This window comes from Ceratotherium simum, chromosome 30 (assembly GCF_057802395.1).
Source record: "Ceratotherium simum simum isolate JZ-2026a chromosome 30, ASM5780239v1, whole genome shotgun sequence".
Taxonomy (NCBI): domain Eukaryota; kingdom Metazoa; phylum Chordata; class Mammalia; order Perissodactyla; family Rhinocerotidae; genus Ceratotherium; species Ceratotherium simum.
In genome coordinates, this window is record NC_141929.1 from 8,022,833 (window position 1) to 8,038,972 (window position 16,140).

At 52.8% G+C, this 16,140-nt stretch overlaps 1 protein-coding gene across 1 annotated transcript in view; it reads right to left on the reverse strand.

The window, feature by feature from the left end:
• The window catches only part of CMIP (c-Maf inducing protein), a 239,097-nt gene that overhangs the window by 35,494 nt on the left and 187,463 nt on the right, over positions 1 to 16,140 (reverse strand). The window contains exons 5-8 of the mRNA XM_087419884.1: positions 15,834 to 15,875; positions 9,744 to 9,806; positions 7,176 to 7,256; positions 362 to 465 (exon numbers count right to left, since the gene is read on the reverse strand). Of these exons, the coding sequence (XP_087276010.1) occupies positions 362 to 465; positions 7,176 to 7,256; positions 9,744 to 9,806; positions 15,834 to 15,875 (290 nt within the window). The remainder of the gene's footprint in view (positions 1 to 361; positions 466 to 7,175; positions 7,257 to 9,743; positions 9,807 to 15,833; positions 15,876 to 16,140) is intronic.

Consider the following 16,140-nt stretch of genomic DNA (forward strand, 5'->3'; position numbering starts at 1 on the left):
GCCCGAGGGAGCAGAAGTCCACACGTTATTCAGGGCTGTCACCACTTCCTCACTGAGCACCAGGCACTGTGCTAGGGGCTTCCTCGTAGATCATCTTATTTAATCACACAATTTATCCTCTGTGAAGAGCAGAGGAAACAGGATCAGAGAGGTACAGTGACTGGCTCAGTGTCACACAGCAAGTGTCTCAGACCACACGTGGTCGGGAGGATCCAGAGGAGACCCTCGTAGAAGAAGAGATGATGGGGGCCCTTGAACACCACCCTGGCTCTCCTCTGGGCACCAATGGAGAGAGTGGTTCTGGGGGAGAGGAAAGCTGGCTCGCAGGCCAGGGTGGGGAGGGGTCGGCTGGGAGACCCACCTCTGAATGAACTTCTTCACCACTTCCATCCCCGCGTTGAGCTCGTTCAAGGCAAGGATGTACTCCTGAGTAAAGAGCCTCAGGCGCGGGCACTTCCCAAAGTCCTGCGGAGAGAGCAGAGCGCAGGAGTCGGGACCCGCTGCAGCGGAGGCCAGGAGACCAGAGGGGTGGTGGGGCCCTGCTGTGCCCAGAGCTGCTAGGGTGGAAGGCAATGGGGAGATACCGACGACCTTCTCTTTCTAGAAAGCACATGCATTTTTCACTTCAAAGAACTGGCCCGTCACACTCTTGCTTACACCCTTGGATGGCTGCCTGTGGAGACGTCCCAGCACAGTGGCTCTTACAGCCACTCCACTGGCGTGGCACCAACCCACCCTCGTGGAAGGGCAGGGGTCAGCGTGCCACACAGACGTGCTCAGAGGACAGCCAAGCTGGGGCTTCGCTTCTGCATGGCCGTGATGTCAAGCCAGGCCTCCAACAACCCTTGGGGAGTCTAGAAACTCTTCTTCTGCAGCCGCCTGGGAGTTTCTGGGCCCCCTGCTTTCTGGGAGCTATTATCTGAGGCCACTCAGCACGGCAAAGTCAGGGGCTGCCCCAAGCTGGGGGTATCAATTTGGGGGGTTTGGGACTTCCTGGGGGTACAGAGGAGGCAAAGGTAGCTGGACAAATATAGCTCCCTGTGTCCCCAATCACTGTCGTCCTCAGTGAAGAGACACTGCTCCTTCTCCTGAGTGAGGGCGGAAAAGCGGCAAGAACCAGACATGGCCCCAAGGCAGAATGGTTCCCAGGCGTGGGCTCCGGCTCTAGGTGGCCCCAGCCACGCACTGGGCCCCAGAATTAAACTTCATGACCCTTCGATGACCTTGTCCTTTCAATGGTAGAAAAAGCCACCCTCAAAAGGCACGTGGGATCCAAAAGGCACATGAGACAGATGGATGAGCTCGAAAAAGGCTGGCTAGACAAGTAAGGGTGAGTGTGAGAGGGACGTGAGTGTGGGAAAGAGGTGTGTATGTGTGTGTGTGAGGGAGAGAGAGAGAGGTGGAGTGTGGGTGAAGATGTGTGTGTGTGTATCGGTAAAACAGAGAGGTGGAGTTGGGGAGGAGGAGTGTGTGTGTGAGAGAGGTGGACTGTGGGGGGAGGCATGTGTGTGTGTGAGAGAGGTGTAGTGCGGGAGGCGTGTGTGTGTGAGGTGGAGTGCGGGAGGAGGCGTGTGTGTGAGAGAGGTGGAGTGCGGGAGGAGGCGTGTGTGTGTGTGAGGTGGAGTGCGGAGGAGGCGTGTGTGTGAGAGAGGTGGAGTGCGGGAGGAGGCGTGTGTGTGTGTGAGGTGGAGTGCGGGAGGAGGTGTGTGTGTGTGAGGTGGAGTGCGGGAGGAGGCGTGTGTGTGAGAGAGAGGTGGAGTGCGGGAGGCGTGTGTGTGAGAGAGAGGTGGAAGTGCGGGAGGCGTGTGTGTGTGATGTGGAGTGCGGAGGAGGCGTGTGTGTGTGATGTGGAGTGCGGGAGGCGTGTGTGTGTGAGGTGGAGTGCGGAGGAGGCGTGTGTGTGTGTGAGGAGGAGTGCGGGAGGAGGCGTGTGTGTGAGAGGTGGAAGTGCGGAGGAGGCGTGTGTGAGAGAGGTGGAAGTGCAGGAGGCGTGTGTGTGATGTGGAGTGCGGGAGGAGGCGTGTGTGTTAGAGAGGTGGAGTCGGGAGGAGGCGTGTGTGAGAGAGAGGTGGAGTCTGGGAGGCGTGTGTGTGATGTGGAGTGCGGGAGGAGGCGTGTGTGTGAGAGAGGTGGAGTGCGGGAGGAGGCGTGTGTGTGAGAGAGGTGGAGTCTGGGAGGAGGCGTGTGTGAGAGAGAGGTGGAAATGCGGGAGGCGTGTGTGAGAGAGAGGTGGAGTGCGGGAGGCGTGTGTGTGGCGTGGAGTCTGGGAGGCGTGTGTGAGAGAGAGGTGGAAGTCGGGAGGAGGCGTGTGTGTGGCGTGGAGTGCGGGAGGAGGCGTGTGTGAGAGAGAGGTGGAAGTCGGGAGGAGGCGTGTGTGTGAGAGAGGTGGAAGTGCGGGAGGAGGCGTGTGTGTGTGTGAGGTGGAGTGCGGGAGGGGGGGTGTGTGTGAGGTGGAGTGCGGGAGGCGTGTGTGTGAGGTGGAGTGCGGAGGAGGCGTGTGTGTGGGTGAGGTGGAGTGCGGGAGGAGGCGTGTGTGTGAGGTGGAGTGCGGGAGGAGGCGTGTGTGTGTGTGAGGTGGAGTGCGGGAGGAGGCATGTGTGTGACGTGGAGTGCGGGAGGAGGTGCCCGCGCGTGTGAGCTGGGGCCCGGGAGGGCAGGTGTGCGCTGGGCGGGGAGGGGGGCGGAGGGCAGGTGGCTGGGTGTGGCTGCAGCCGGGCTGGAAGGGCAGCGGCAGGAGGCGGGAGGAGGAAGGACCCGCGATGTAGGAACGCGGCGCTCCCAGCCCGGGAGGAGACCGCACTCCGGCTCCATCAGCTGGTTGGGCTGCAAACGGGCGCCTCAGCTCACGGCAGCTTGAAGCCTAACTCAGGGGCATGGAGCAGCACAGAGGGACCCCTGCTGCTCCAATGAGCGACAATGTTGGAGACGGATGTGTTCTCAGGGTCCCCATCGCAGCAAAGCAGCGGGGCGGGCGAAGGAGCTCGGCTAAGGGTGGAAGGCAAACCCCCACGGTGGCTGGCGGCTGGAGACTCGTCAGAAGGAAGAACACAGATGGTGTAGCAGAGAGCAGCGTCGCCAGCAAGGGACCCTGCTCCCGTTCCACGTCCGCCACTAGGGACCCGGCAGCTTTGTTACCGGACTTCTAAACCCACGGTCTCTGCATTTGAACAGTCAGGAGGGCAAGTCACAGTGTGTTCTTATCCCAACTCTTTCCGGAAAAAGGACGTGGTTGAGCAGTGAGACATCAGAGGGAAGCCTGGTGGTCTCCAGACTCACCCTCCTGTCCCTCCTCCTGCCCCTGCTCAGTGGAAGCCACTTAAAAAACAACCTGAATCAGGACTCAAATCTACAATAAAGACAGCGGAGACTTTCCTTGCGGATCTCACTGACCCCGCGGGCCTCAGGAGAGCGCTGAGAGAACGCGTCCCTACCACTCCCCCGCCAGCTCACAGGAGCAAGTTTCTAGAGCTGCCTACTGCTTCCTCACCTGGAGTCCAAGGGGCGGAATTACGGTCCTCGCGACAGTGGGGGGCTCATCTGCGTACATCCTGCCCCCTAGGATTATTCCTTCAGATACAGAGGGCAGCAGAAGCCATGGAGAAAGCTCAGAAGGAACACACATGTGCGTGCACAGGTATACACACCCACACACATACACGCACACACACAGACACGCGTGAAGAGGAGATTGAAGCTTGACTGTGCTTTCAAATTGAAGAAGACACCCAGGGTCCCCTAGTTCCCAGGAAAAGAGTGACAGGAAACCTGTGTAGCCCTGGGCTGCCATGCCCCTCTCTAGGCCTCAATGTCCCTGCTGTGGAATGAGGGTTGGAGGAACCAATCTCTAAGCCCCCTTCCACCTCCAGGGATTTATGATTCTATGAAAACAGCTTCAACTGAGCCCTGCTAAAGGTAACAGCCATCAAATTTGCTATCAGATTTCTGGATAGTCAAGGTATTTCCTAGGAAATGAACATTATGAACGGCTCTGGTGGCCTTTTGACATGTGCGTGAAGGATATTTTACCTCTTTGGAAGAGTCAAATATGCTCCCCTTGGAAAGTAAGATCACCCAGTGGTCCACTAGGGACCACAGCCACATCTTCTTGCCTCCTTTGCCTCAAGAACATTCAAATGAGTGGCATGTGGGCAGAGAGACCAGTCATTCTTGGGGATACAGTTTAACGAACTGTTCGAATCAGATCTCCAGGGGAACATACTAAAGGACTGTTTCCATTTGCATCTAATTTTTCTTTCGGCCTAGCAAGGAACACTCTTGGAGACTCTTAACCTCTCTAAGCTTCAGTTTGCTCATCCATGAAATGGGCACATGATATATTTGCAAGAGATGCACTCCAAGAATAGGGGAAGCTCTGAAATCTCAGAACACCACCGTGGACTATGATTGCCCCCACTTCCCAAATGTTCAAGTGCCTCCTTAATGAGAAACACTGCCTGTGGGATGAAGAGAAGTCCCTGTTTACGCTACACGCCAGGTGCATGGCGGGCGGCAGGTTAGGCACACTCACTACTCAGTGACTCTATTCCTTACGTCAGCTGTGAACCCCAGCTCCACAACGGTGTATGTCGCCCACAGCCAATGACTAGGCTTTAGGGAGCGTTACATGAGTGACGCCCAAGGTCTGCTGGGCTCCCTTCACCTGGCAGAGGCCACAGTCACTGCTCCACACACGTCTGTTCTGCAGGAGGGCCCAGTCCCCCTCGGTCCTGTCTACAGTCCTCTTCCGACAGTTCACAGGCAGTCCACAGTAATCAGCAGATGCCAAGAGCAAAGTGGGAGCACACTGGTTCACAACATCCCCAGACGCTGAAGCTCACTTGGGAGGAGTCCTTTCAAAGTGAAGTGAGGATTCACGCCTGAGGGTCCCTGATCTCTGTCCCTGATTTGCCAAAACAGATGCTATAAATTCTGGATTTACCCAGTAGTTGTTCTGATTTTTACCCAGAAAATTATTACATGGTCAGCACTTTAGGCCTATTAAACTAACCAAATATAAGGGAAATGATGTATGGTTAAGCCGTGGGAGCCTGTCTGAATTCTGGCTTTTTCCCCTTTGAAGTCAGATGTCCGAGAGAAGCCTTATTAAATGGTCTATGGACTACCATGGAATATGCAAAAATGTTTCTGTGCCGGAGGAGGCCTGGACTGGCCAAGTACCCCCTGGGGGTGCGGCTCTGTCACTGACAAGTGGTGATGCGTAAAGGTCCTTTGCAAAAGAAACTCCAGAACCTTTGCTCTGGACTCACCTCACACCACAGCCACAGGGATTTTAAAGTTAACAGAGTCCCTTTCCTCCCAGCTGGCTGAAGCCAGAGAGTGTCCTTGAAACTATGAAAGCCCAAAGTAAGGCAGAAATCTCCCTCAGTGGGGAGTTTCTTTGTTAGTCCTGGAGAAAGAATCAGATGGAGTATCCCTCTTCCCTGTGTTCAGAAAATACGAAATACATTTATCTCAAATCAAAGAGGATCTCAGAAATAAGCAACTGTTCAATTATGGTGTGTGATTGCTCAGGGTCGAGAATGGTAAACAGAATTCGTATGTTACCAGCACGGGTTCAGCTGGTAGTGGCTGCCTGGAATGCTGTGTTGAGAAAGATGAAGCTATCTCTGGGCTCTGCTGGAAGAGTGCTGTAATCAACTAATGATATCTGCCATGAGTGTTGGGTGGAGAGTAGCACACGTGTCATGCATTTCCATTTCTGACTGGGGTAGGTTGTATAATTTCTTTAGGGTCACGGTATGGAGACAGGAAAGCTACCTCACAAACTAAACTGTTGCAGGTCATTCTTTTTCAGGGTTGTTTTCACATGCTGAATCTTGACAGGGCTGGGGGGCAGGAGTCATGGGCACCCCACAACTAATTAAGTGGCCCAACCTGAGCTGCAATTACACAGATGCCTCCGCATCACCCATGTGACTTTGGTCGAGGCTGTGACTGGCTCAGTAGAGCACATTGGAAGACTGGCCCTCGCTTCAGACTCCTTGCTCCTTAGGGCCACCTGTGAGCACCACATCCACTCATAGATTCCCTGAGTAACCTATGGAATCTTCTGGATCTCAGCCTCCTCATCTGTAAAAGGAAGTCATGGGGCTGTCATGAGAGCTGAATGATATAATATACTTGAGTATCACACTACGTCTGGCTCTAAGAAGGTGTTCAATGAACATCTGTGAGTAGATGTTAGTTACGCTTATTCCCAGCTGTGGCCCCTGGGGCCAGTTAGCAGACCTTGCTAAGCCTCAGTTTCCCCCTTTGTAATATGGAGAAAACAATGATATTTGCTGCTCTCATTGGATTGAGGAGAGAACACAAAGGGGAACACACATTACAAGTGTAATTCTGCTATAAGTATGCAACTAACTCTGCCACTATTTTTTTTTTAACTAACCAAAGACCATACTTTATTTAGATTTCCTTAGTTTTTCCCTAATGTCCTTTTTCTGTCCCAGGATCCCATCCAGGATCCCACATTACATTCATTTAGTCATCATGTCCCCTTAGGCTCCTCTGGGTGGTGACAGTTTCTCAGACTTTCCTTGTTTTCGATGACCTGGACAGTTTTGAGGAGGCCTGGTCAGGTGTGCTGTAGAATGCCCCTCGGTTGGGATCGGTCTGATGTTTTTCTCTTGATTAGACTGGGGTTACGGGTTTGAGAGAGGAAAACCTGAGAGGTACAGTGCCCTTCTCCTCACCCCACATCAAGGGTGTATGCTATCCCCATGGCTTATCACTGTTGGTGGTGACCTTGACCCCTGGCCAGGGCGTGACAGCCTGGGTCCTCCACCACACAGTCTCTCTCTTCCCCTTTCCATACTGTACATTCTGAGGGGACGTCACTATGGGCAGCCCCCACCTAAGGAGAAAGGAGTTCCCCCTCCTTGAGGGCGGAGCATCTTCAGACATTATTTGTGACTCTACAGACGGGAGACTTATCTCTTCCCGCCCAGCCAGAGTGTTTTCGTTATTCTTACCTACCGTGAAAAGATTCTTTCTGTTGAAAAATAATACAGCCAAGCAGGACAGGCTGTACGAGAACCCCCACTTAAAGAGAATCCCAACCCCAGGTCCTGGCTGTCATGCCCCAAATCTTTGGAAAAGTGACAGGCCGGCGTTGGCCTCCCCCAGCTCCGCGGTCGGGGTGTCAGGGAACCTACCATGTTATGCTTGAGGATTCTCTGGACCACGGGGGTGAACACTTCGATGACCACCATGGACCGGGGCCGCTCTCTGCAGTGCTGGGGAGAGAGGACACGGTCAGCGCCGAGCTCAGCAGGGTCCAGCCAGGCCACTCGGGCTGCGAACGCCCTGCATGGTCTGTGGCTGCTATCAGGGCCCGCAGGCAGCCAGCCCGCAGTGGTCCCTGGGCTCCCTTGCTGAAAACTGCTGCATAGCTCTTTTTTCATTTTTTTGGAGTGAGAAAAGTGGATGGGGATGGGATCTTTTGTCTGCTTTTTGTTTTGATCTGGAAGTCTGAGATGGTTTCTGATGGTCCAGACAGGAGTCTGTTCTGACACGACCTCTATTTAACAGAGTGAGGCTTTCGCAGCGCTAACACTCGGAGTGTGCGGTCTCAGAGAGGAGTCTTGTGAACATTGGGTGCGTGAACACCAGGGGGTTAGCGTTTGGACACCAGCATCTTGACAATTCTGTGACTTTTCAATTCCTGGCTTTGATGAGCCGGCAGCAGTCTGCAGGCCAAACACAGCTCTCAGATATATCTGATTTCACCAGCATGGTGTTTTGTTTTTCAAATTGAAGCTGAAGGCCCTCGGGCGGAGCAGACAAGGTCCCCTGCTCCAATACATCGCTAACCCGCCTGGACCTGAAGGTGCTGAGTTTCCAACCCCTGGATGAGGACATCGGATCTGGGATCTTAGAAGTCAGGGAAATCCAAGACAAATAACCCTTCCTCAGATCTTGGGGTCTCGGCCTTGAAGTCCGGCAGGAGAGGCTGCCCGGGCATGTCCAGAGAGCCGGCCCAGAGTGGACTCACTAAGGGCGGCTCTGTTCCCCTCAAACTCTCCTGTGGGCAGGCTGTGCCTCCAACACCCCAGAGGGAAAACCGCCTGAAGGCTCAGGGGCCCATGTAGCTGAGACCTCTCCCTCCACAGGGCAGGGCAGCCCTCTATTTTAGGACCAACGGGGGGTTCTATCAGGGAATGCCAAAAAGGATGGTTCCTTCTACATCACTGTTTCTCCAACTGTGCTACCAGGAACCCCCAGGTATGATTTACTTTGAACAATGGTCCATTGTTCTAGAACAAAAGTTTGAAAACTGTGAGGTCTGGGAGAAACCACATAGTTTGAGAAGAGAACAAGGAGCAGATGTGGATTCACTTGGACAAAATATCGAGAGAGGAGATGACCCGCTGCGACAGGTGAGGGAGCAGCCGGCCATTCTCTCAGGAGCCCACACACCAGGCTGTCTGACCCCACCCTGCTCAGGGGCGTGACGTCTTCGAACTGAGGGCAGGAGGCCCAGCTTAGTTGTCTTCAGTCTCACAAGCTGCTAGTTCTTCCCCCATGTGCCCTAAGGGCCGCTGCCCATGTGTAGGCATGCTCTTGCACACACACACGGGCAGGCCCAACTGTACACTCGGGCCCTCACCCACTGGCACCACCTTTGGACCAGAGGGCACACACTGGCAGATGCACACGTTAAGAACAGGGGTGTGTTCCAGGCCTGAAAGGCACCCTGGGCACTTGGGGCCAGCAGGCAGGGCGCCCCCTCTGCTTTGTGGGTCCCTGGAAAAAGCCTCCTGATGGAGAGTCAGGGCCAAAGAGGACGACACTACCCTGTCTCCCTAAAGCTCACACCCCCTGACAAACACAGAGAGAGTGCGCTCCTCGGGTGGCGGCCAGGGGCACAGGGCAGGGGTGGGCAATGAGGGCACCACCGTCCCCTTTCCTCCAGAAATGATCAGGCCTCTCAGGGGCCCGCTCTGCCATGCCCATGCTTGTCTCACTGGTGGACACAGCCCAGACCCCCCAAAGGACAGTGTGTGGCTGTGGATGGAGGCTGGGGTCCCGAATCCTGTGCCCACGGGAGCCAGGGAGGGAATAAACACAGGTGAAATAAGTCAGCAGGAGGCAGACCAGAGGAAGCAGCAAACCTAGGCCCTGAGTCTTTCAAGGACATCAAATCGTTACATAAAAAACCACACAGCAAAGAACAAAACAGGAGTGTGTGCTGGCTCAGGCCCCGGTCGCTGAGGTGTTTTCAGAATGAGGGATGCCTGGTCCCCGACGTGCTCTGGGCGTGTTCTGGGTAAATCCCCGTGGATGTCCTGCTCTGCGGCTCCTCCAAGCTAAGCTGGCATCCCCTGCCTGCTTCCTCTGCTCAGGGAAAGCCCCACAGCCGTGCCCCCACGGTGGGCCAGCTCAGAGGAGCCTTGGCTAATAATAACCCAGCTCTGACGTCAGGAGCCCAGAAAATCTGCTGCAAACTTCCCAAGAGAACCACGAAGATATTCCAAAGAAAAGCCAGCACTCTGCCCTGACCCACTGGTTTGGACCCTGGGCCTCATTTATCACCTGACTGGCAGAGAGCAGGCTGTAACCCTAAGAACAGGACACCGGGCTGGCCTTCCAGCTGTGTCCAGGGCCTTGACCCCAGTCCATGGGGCCTGGGTTTTCTGCAAACTGTCCAAAGCCAACCCTCAGGGTGTACACATAGAGGAGTCTGGCCCTGCAAACACAGCCCCCCTTCAGCAACGCCTTACCTTGCAAAAGAATTCACAGAGATCTGGTGGTGGATGGTTGTTTTCCAGCAAAGGAGCGATGGCCTGAAAGACAACGAACAAATGTCAGCCTGAGTCTCTGGGAGGGAATCGTATGGGAGGTGTGTGTCTACATAAGACTCAGGATGGAAACAACCTCCCTCCAGCCACCTCTGTCACCCTCTGGGCAGAAAAGGCCCATTCTCTAACTTACAGGCCTCACTTTTTAGGGGTGATGTCTCCCATTGAGAAGCTGATAAAAAAGCTCTGGTTGCACTCCCCCCAAAATATACACCAACAATAATGCATGTCACTTTAGGGGTTCCATGACTTGCTGACGTCCTTCCACGTCCCCCTCAGACAATAGTCCCCGACTATGAGGCAGGGTAGCGTAGTGGTTGTAAGCCAGCCCTGGGTGAGTTCTACTCAAGTGGTTACTACGAGTGTGATCATGAGAGCAAGTTCTTCCTCTCTCTGAACCCCAGGTTCCCACCAGGAAGGTGGAGTAGAGAGAGCCGCTGTGAGGATGCGCGGAGAGGGCTCTCAGCCCTGCCCTGGCGACATCTGGGGCCAGCCGTTCCTTGTGGTGGGGCTGTCCTGTGCATTGTAGGATGTTCAGCAGCATCCCTGGCCTGGACACACTAGGTGCCAGTAGCACCCCCAACCCAGTTGTGACAACTGAAAATGTGTCCAGATACACTTCATTTTATATTCAGGGGGGCTGACGATCTAATGCCCTTGAACCCACTGCTTCCCAAGCCTTCTTAGGCTGGCTGCACAGTTGTCACTGGTTTCCACTACCATTCCTGTGCACGGTTCCAGTGACCCGAATGATGTTTGATTCTTGATTTTTCTGCTCCTTTCACAATTTTTGTTTTAATGATTTTGCTGAATTTCAAATTCCAATTAAGAAATTTAAACAATTAAAAAAAAAATGTGTCCCGACTTTGCCAAATGCCCCCTGGGGGACAAAATTGGCCCCGACTGAGAACCCCTGGTATAAAGTGCCTCTCACAGAGCTGGAGAAGAGGCCAGCTCTCAATAAGTGTAGTTACTGGATGGTTAATGCCTATGTGAAGTCCACTCTTCTTCCTGTGTGCCACACTGGGCACAAGATCAGCAAATAGGGGACTCAGGACCTAGCACCAAGACTGCCAGGCTGTGTGACTTTGGGTGAACAACTCAACCTCTCTGAACATTAATCTTCTGGCCTACAAAATGGGGAAAACTAGAGTTACTGATTCACAGAATTGTTGGGAAGATTTGAGGAGAAGAAACTCTAGAAGCTTTGAAGTCTAAGACTTGGGATAAGCGCATTGCCTGGAGCACAGCATGTCATTGACACCATCACAGGGGGACTGTCTTGGGCTGTACCGGGCACAGCAGCAAGGGGTGACAATTTTGCCTGACTCCCCAGGAAGGCTCTGTCGGTCTCCCCATCACTGACTGCCCCAGCTCAGACCCTGCCTGCCTGGTTTCAGAAGGTCTCCTCGATCCGCAGCGATCCCTACAGCGATGCCCTTGGGTCTGGGTAGGGACCTCTCAGGAAGGCCTTCTGCTTGTCCCAGGACCGTTAGGGAAAGGAAAGCATAACTGGACGCCAGTAGGAGGCGACCATTAGTTGACCAGTCATGCAAGTGAGCACACCTCTGTGAAAAACAGTCATCTTAATTAAGGTTTTGCTTCGTGGCACCAACAATCAGGTTGACAAACAGTTGGAGACGGGCCCAGGGTCTGATCTGTCTAGGGCTGTACTGTCCAATACAGCAGCACCAGCCACATGTGACTGTTCAAATTTTAACTGACCTGAAATAAACCATTTTAAAGGAAATAAAATTAAAAATGCAGTTCCTCAGTTGCACTAACCAAACTTCAAGTCCTCAGGAGCCACATGGAGCTAGTGGCTATCGTATTGGACAGCGCAGAGAGAGAACTTTCCATCACTGTAGAAAGTTCTCCCAGACGGCAAGGGGAGGGAGCTGGTGGGCTCCTAGCTGACTGCAAGGCGGAGTCCACTATCCTCTCACAACTCCCACAGCCACAGAACCAAGGATGATCCTGATGATAATGACACACCAAGAGGGACATCGGCCACAGCAGTCATGTTCCGGGGCACTCTAGTGCTGGGCTGTGTCAACTGGGTCTTGTCACCACATCTTCCCTCCGTGCTGGGAGGTGGGTGTGAGGATTGCCCCCTTTTCTCAGAGAAGTTAAGTCTGCGGCCCAAGGTTGCAGTTAGAAGGAGGCAGTGCCAGGATTTGAACCTATGTCTGTGACTTGGGAGCCTGAGTTACGCTCATACTACTTCTCAGCCCTAGCTCTCCACTCGACCAGGAAATAAACAACCTGCTGGTGGCAGCAACTACATTTAACGAAAAACAGGGCAACGAAAGGCAACAAAACACCCAAAAGTAAGCCTGGCCCACGGTTCTGGCTCTGCACGCCCATCTTCAGAGGGTCGGCGCCTGGCCCGCTGTGTGGGGCTTCTCTGCTGCTCTGTGCTGAGCCCTCCCAACGTGCCAGCTGGCCATAAACACAGGGAGAGGTCATGTCCCAGCAGGGACAGCAGGACAGGGCACCTCCCCCCAGCCTGGGAGTCACTGCCTGGCCAGCCGCTCTGCTCCCCACACCCAGCTCTGGGACCAGCTGGGGGGAGGAGGGACCACACCCAGGGGGCAGTCCCCCTGAGTTGAGCCCCTTCAATCATGCCAGGCCTCCTCTTTCACGGGAATGAGCCAAAGGAGTGGGAACAAATTAAGTGCCCACAGTGGGCATCAAGCATGGGCTCTGTGCTTCCATGGCTATTATCTCATTTGATCCTATGATGAATAGGAGGTCAAGAGTTAGTTAATCCCATTTGTACAGATGAAGAAACAGAGGGTCAGGGAGGTTACAAGGCCTGCCTTGGTCACAGAGTGATGATAACTTTAAAATGTACAGTTAATTAAAAGAGCTTATATTTTTGTGGAATCTTTCTACGAGCCTGGCCCTCTGCTAAGCATGTTAGGTGCATGAGCTCATTTAACCCTCCTCCCAACAGCCCTGTAAGAAAGGCATTCTTGTCACACCCATTTCATAGATGAGAAGACTGAGGCTTAGAGCATCAAGTTAGCTGGAAATGATATGAATGGCCATCTGGTTAAATAGAAATCTTCTAGAGCCAGTAGAAAGAACGGGGTAGACCAGTGGTTCTCGACCAGGGGGTGACTGTGCCCCCCGGGGGTATTGGCATGTGGAGATGTGTTTGATTGTCATGACAGGGGAGTGCTACTGGCATCTAGTGGGCTGAGACCAGGGATGCTGTTCAACATCCTACAATGCACAGAAGGCCCCACCACAAAGAATCACCCACCCTCAAATGTCACTAGTGCTGAGCATGAGAAACCCTGGGTAGATATGCACGAGAAGTCTTGAAAGATCCCAGACATACTGTTAAGTGAAAAAGCAAACGCAGAACAACACATCCAACTTCACATCATTAATGTTAAAAAGCAAAAAATAAAAACACGACCATATCTGTCTGTGTGGGTGTGTCACCACCTGGAAACCCCCAGGGGCTGTGTCTGCACAGGGCACTGGGATGGCGTGAAATCTACTTTTTTTTTTTTTACAATGAAATATACTCATGAAATACTTGCAAACTAAAAGATAATTTTAATAAAATTAAAAGTTCTTCCATTACTCCCCAAGGTCATGGGTAACAGGGTGGGCCCGAGGTCTGCACTTGGCTATGAACTTGAAGCCACTTTCAGCTTAAAGCCCACATTCTTCACCAGTACGTGGGCCCACAGCTGGGGTCTGGCCTCCAGGTCCATGCTCGCCAGTGACACGTCAGCCGTTACCAGCCACCAATTAATTACCTCTTGCAGGGGCACCTGACTGACGGATTGCATAAAACCAACTCAAGTTACTTTCCAAAGTACTTAACAAAAAATACATAAAAAAATACCAAGCCCCGTTGGGAGATGACTAATTGCCAACAGGTCAAATCAGATGATGTGATTGTTGGAATGAAAGGAGGCTACAGAAGGTTCATAATAATGACAACAGCATTGGGAATAAAGAACACTGAGAGGGAGCCTCAGGGTCAAACCCTCAGATCAAATTCTTCCCTGTTCTCAGGCCCCCCTGCTGAGCAGGGAGGCTCAGCCTGGCCCAATCAAGGGGTCAGCCCAGCCAAATGAGCTGGACAAATGCAGCCTGGATTTCTCAGATCAAAATTCCTTTCCCAGGCTCATCCCAAGTCCAAGGCCCTCGCCCACCTTCCAGGGCTGAGGGGCATGGTGGGACCCATGGGTATTTCTAGCAGGGAGAGGAAGATGCCAACTCCTTCCCCAGCACCCCATTCCTGCCTGCTTCTCCACCAGCCACAGTCTCACTGCTTTCCTTCGCACGTGCTGGGGCCCCTGCCTGGACTGCCTTTCCCTGGAGCACTCCTATCCATCCTTTCTAACTCAGTTTGCTCACCTCCTCCTGGAAGCCCTCTGTCATCTTCCTTCCAGCACCGTCCCTGACAGACAAGGTTAGGTGCCTGCCCTCTGTGCTCCCCTAACACCCTGACCAAACCTTGACCCCTGACCATGTTATTTCTTGATTATTCATTGGCCTGCCAAGCTCTCCCAGCACGCAGTAAGTCCGTTGATGGCGGCTCTATGACTATGGAATAGAGACTGGTGTCTGGCACATACTTGTACTCACATGTCAACAAACGTTTGTTAAATGCATTTATTAGTTAACACTATACCAGGAAAAGGTGGTGGTGGATGATTGGGGGTGCCCCCTGTTCTGGCAAGAGAAGGCAAGGGGGGGTCAGGGCGGAGCATGGGAAAAACCTCTATATTTTTAGCAAACACCCACCGAGTGCCTACACGTGCCAGATGCTGCAGCTGGGGCTCTGCAGAAGCTGCTGCCTTTACTCTCTGCAATAAAAGGCCCGGGCTCACCTCCCTTGGTGCCCACAGGACCCAGCCTGGGCAAGGAGGGTGATTCTCTAGGCTGGGCTTGCCACGGCTGGGCAGGCCCCCAAAGCCCTAATTCAGCTCAGAGGGGCCTGTGTCTGGATGTTACTCTTGTTTCAAAGGCGGCAGCTGTGTGACTTCCTGGGCAATGTTCCAGGTCGTTTCCCAGGCACACGAGGCTCTGCCTCTCACTTCCACTTCAAGTCCGACTTCCCTGCTTCCCCCTTCCTTATGCTTTATGCTCCAGGAATGCTGAAGCTTCCAGAATATACCATGTCGCTTTAAATCTCTGTGCATGTTTTGTTTCCTCTCTCTGGAATGCCTTTATCCTGTTTTGCCATTTGGCAAACTCCTACTGATCCTTCAAAACCCTGCTCAGACATCGCTGTCTCCAGGAAGCTCTCTGGCTTCTTTCTCAGGTGAGTTTATCACTCCACTCTCTACACTACCTGCCTCTATTTTTACAGTGATCTCATTTGTCTTCCTACAAGAGATGATGAAGTCTTTGGGAGCAGGGGCTGTATTTGAATCCATAGGTTCAAATATACAGCAAAGCCATGGATTCAAATACACAGCATGGCACTTGGCACCCAGTACGTGCAACTTCATTTCTTTCTTCTCTCTAGTGGGAGTCACGTTTCATAGCTTAAAATCAACCAGGAAGATATTTCACCCCAAAGGATGCTTATATCATAGTCAAGTCCCAGAAAATATCATCTCACTTTGCGTATCAGAGGGAATTAAATCCAGGTTCTATTTGTGGATTAATTGGGAGACGTGTCCTGGGGCAAGAAGGAGAACGTTTACCTTTCAGCTAATAGGGTTATGCCTCTGAAGAAATTACATGGTCTCTGCCGTCTCCTGCCTTCAGCTCCCCACTGCAGACTCAGGAAGGAGGAGGTGATTAAGACACATTTGCTACGAACCTCAAAGACTGATCATTACATCCCCCCGATCGATTGGGGCTCTGAAATGTGCAAAGGCAGGAGGGAGACACATCCGGCTTGATAGAAAAGACAAAATTGAGCAAGGTCGCCGTGTTGGTGCATTACGCTGGCGCTTCCAGAATTAACTGAAACCGGGGAAGGACTGCACTGGGAGGTGGGCAGAGGCAAAGGGATCGCGAGAGACTTACCACAATGATGTTTTCATGCTCCTGGGTAGTCAAGTTTGTGTTCTGAACGATGCAACGGAGAATGCAGGAGGAATAGAAGAGAAAGCAAAACAAAACAATATTAAGAAAATGGAACATCTGTATCTCAAAGGTCCACACAGTTTAAAAATGCTTTCAGCCCTCAGAGGGAGTAAAGCTGTCACTTTTTCTTAATTAAACAGATCAGAAGACCCTTAAAGGCAGGGTTGGGAAGGGGGAGAAGTATGGCTTCGGGGCAGGGAAAACTGAGTTCCAAGTCCCTGTTTCACCACTTGTAGATCATGTGACC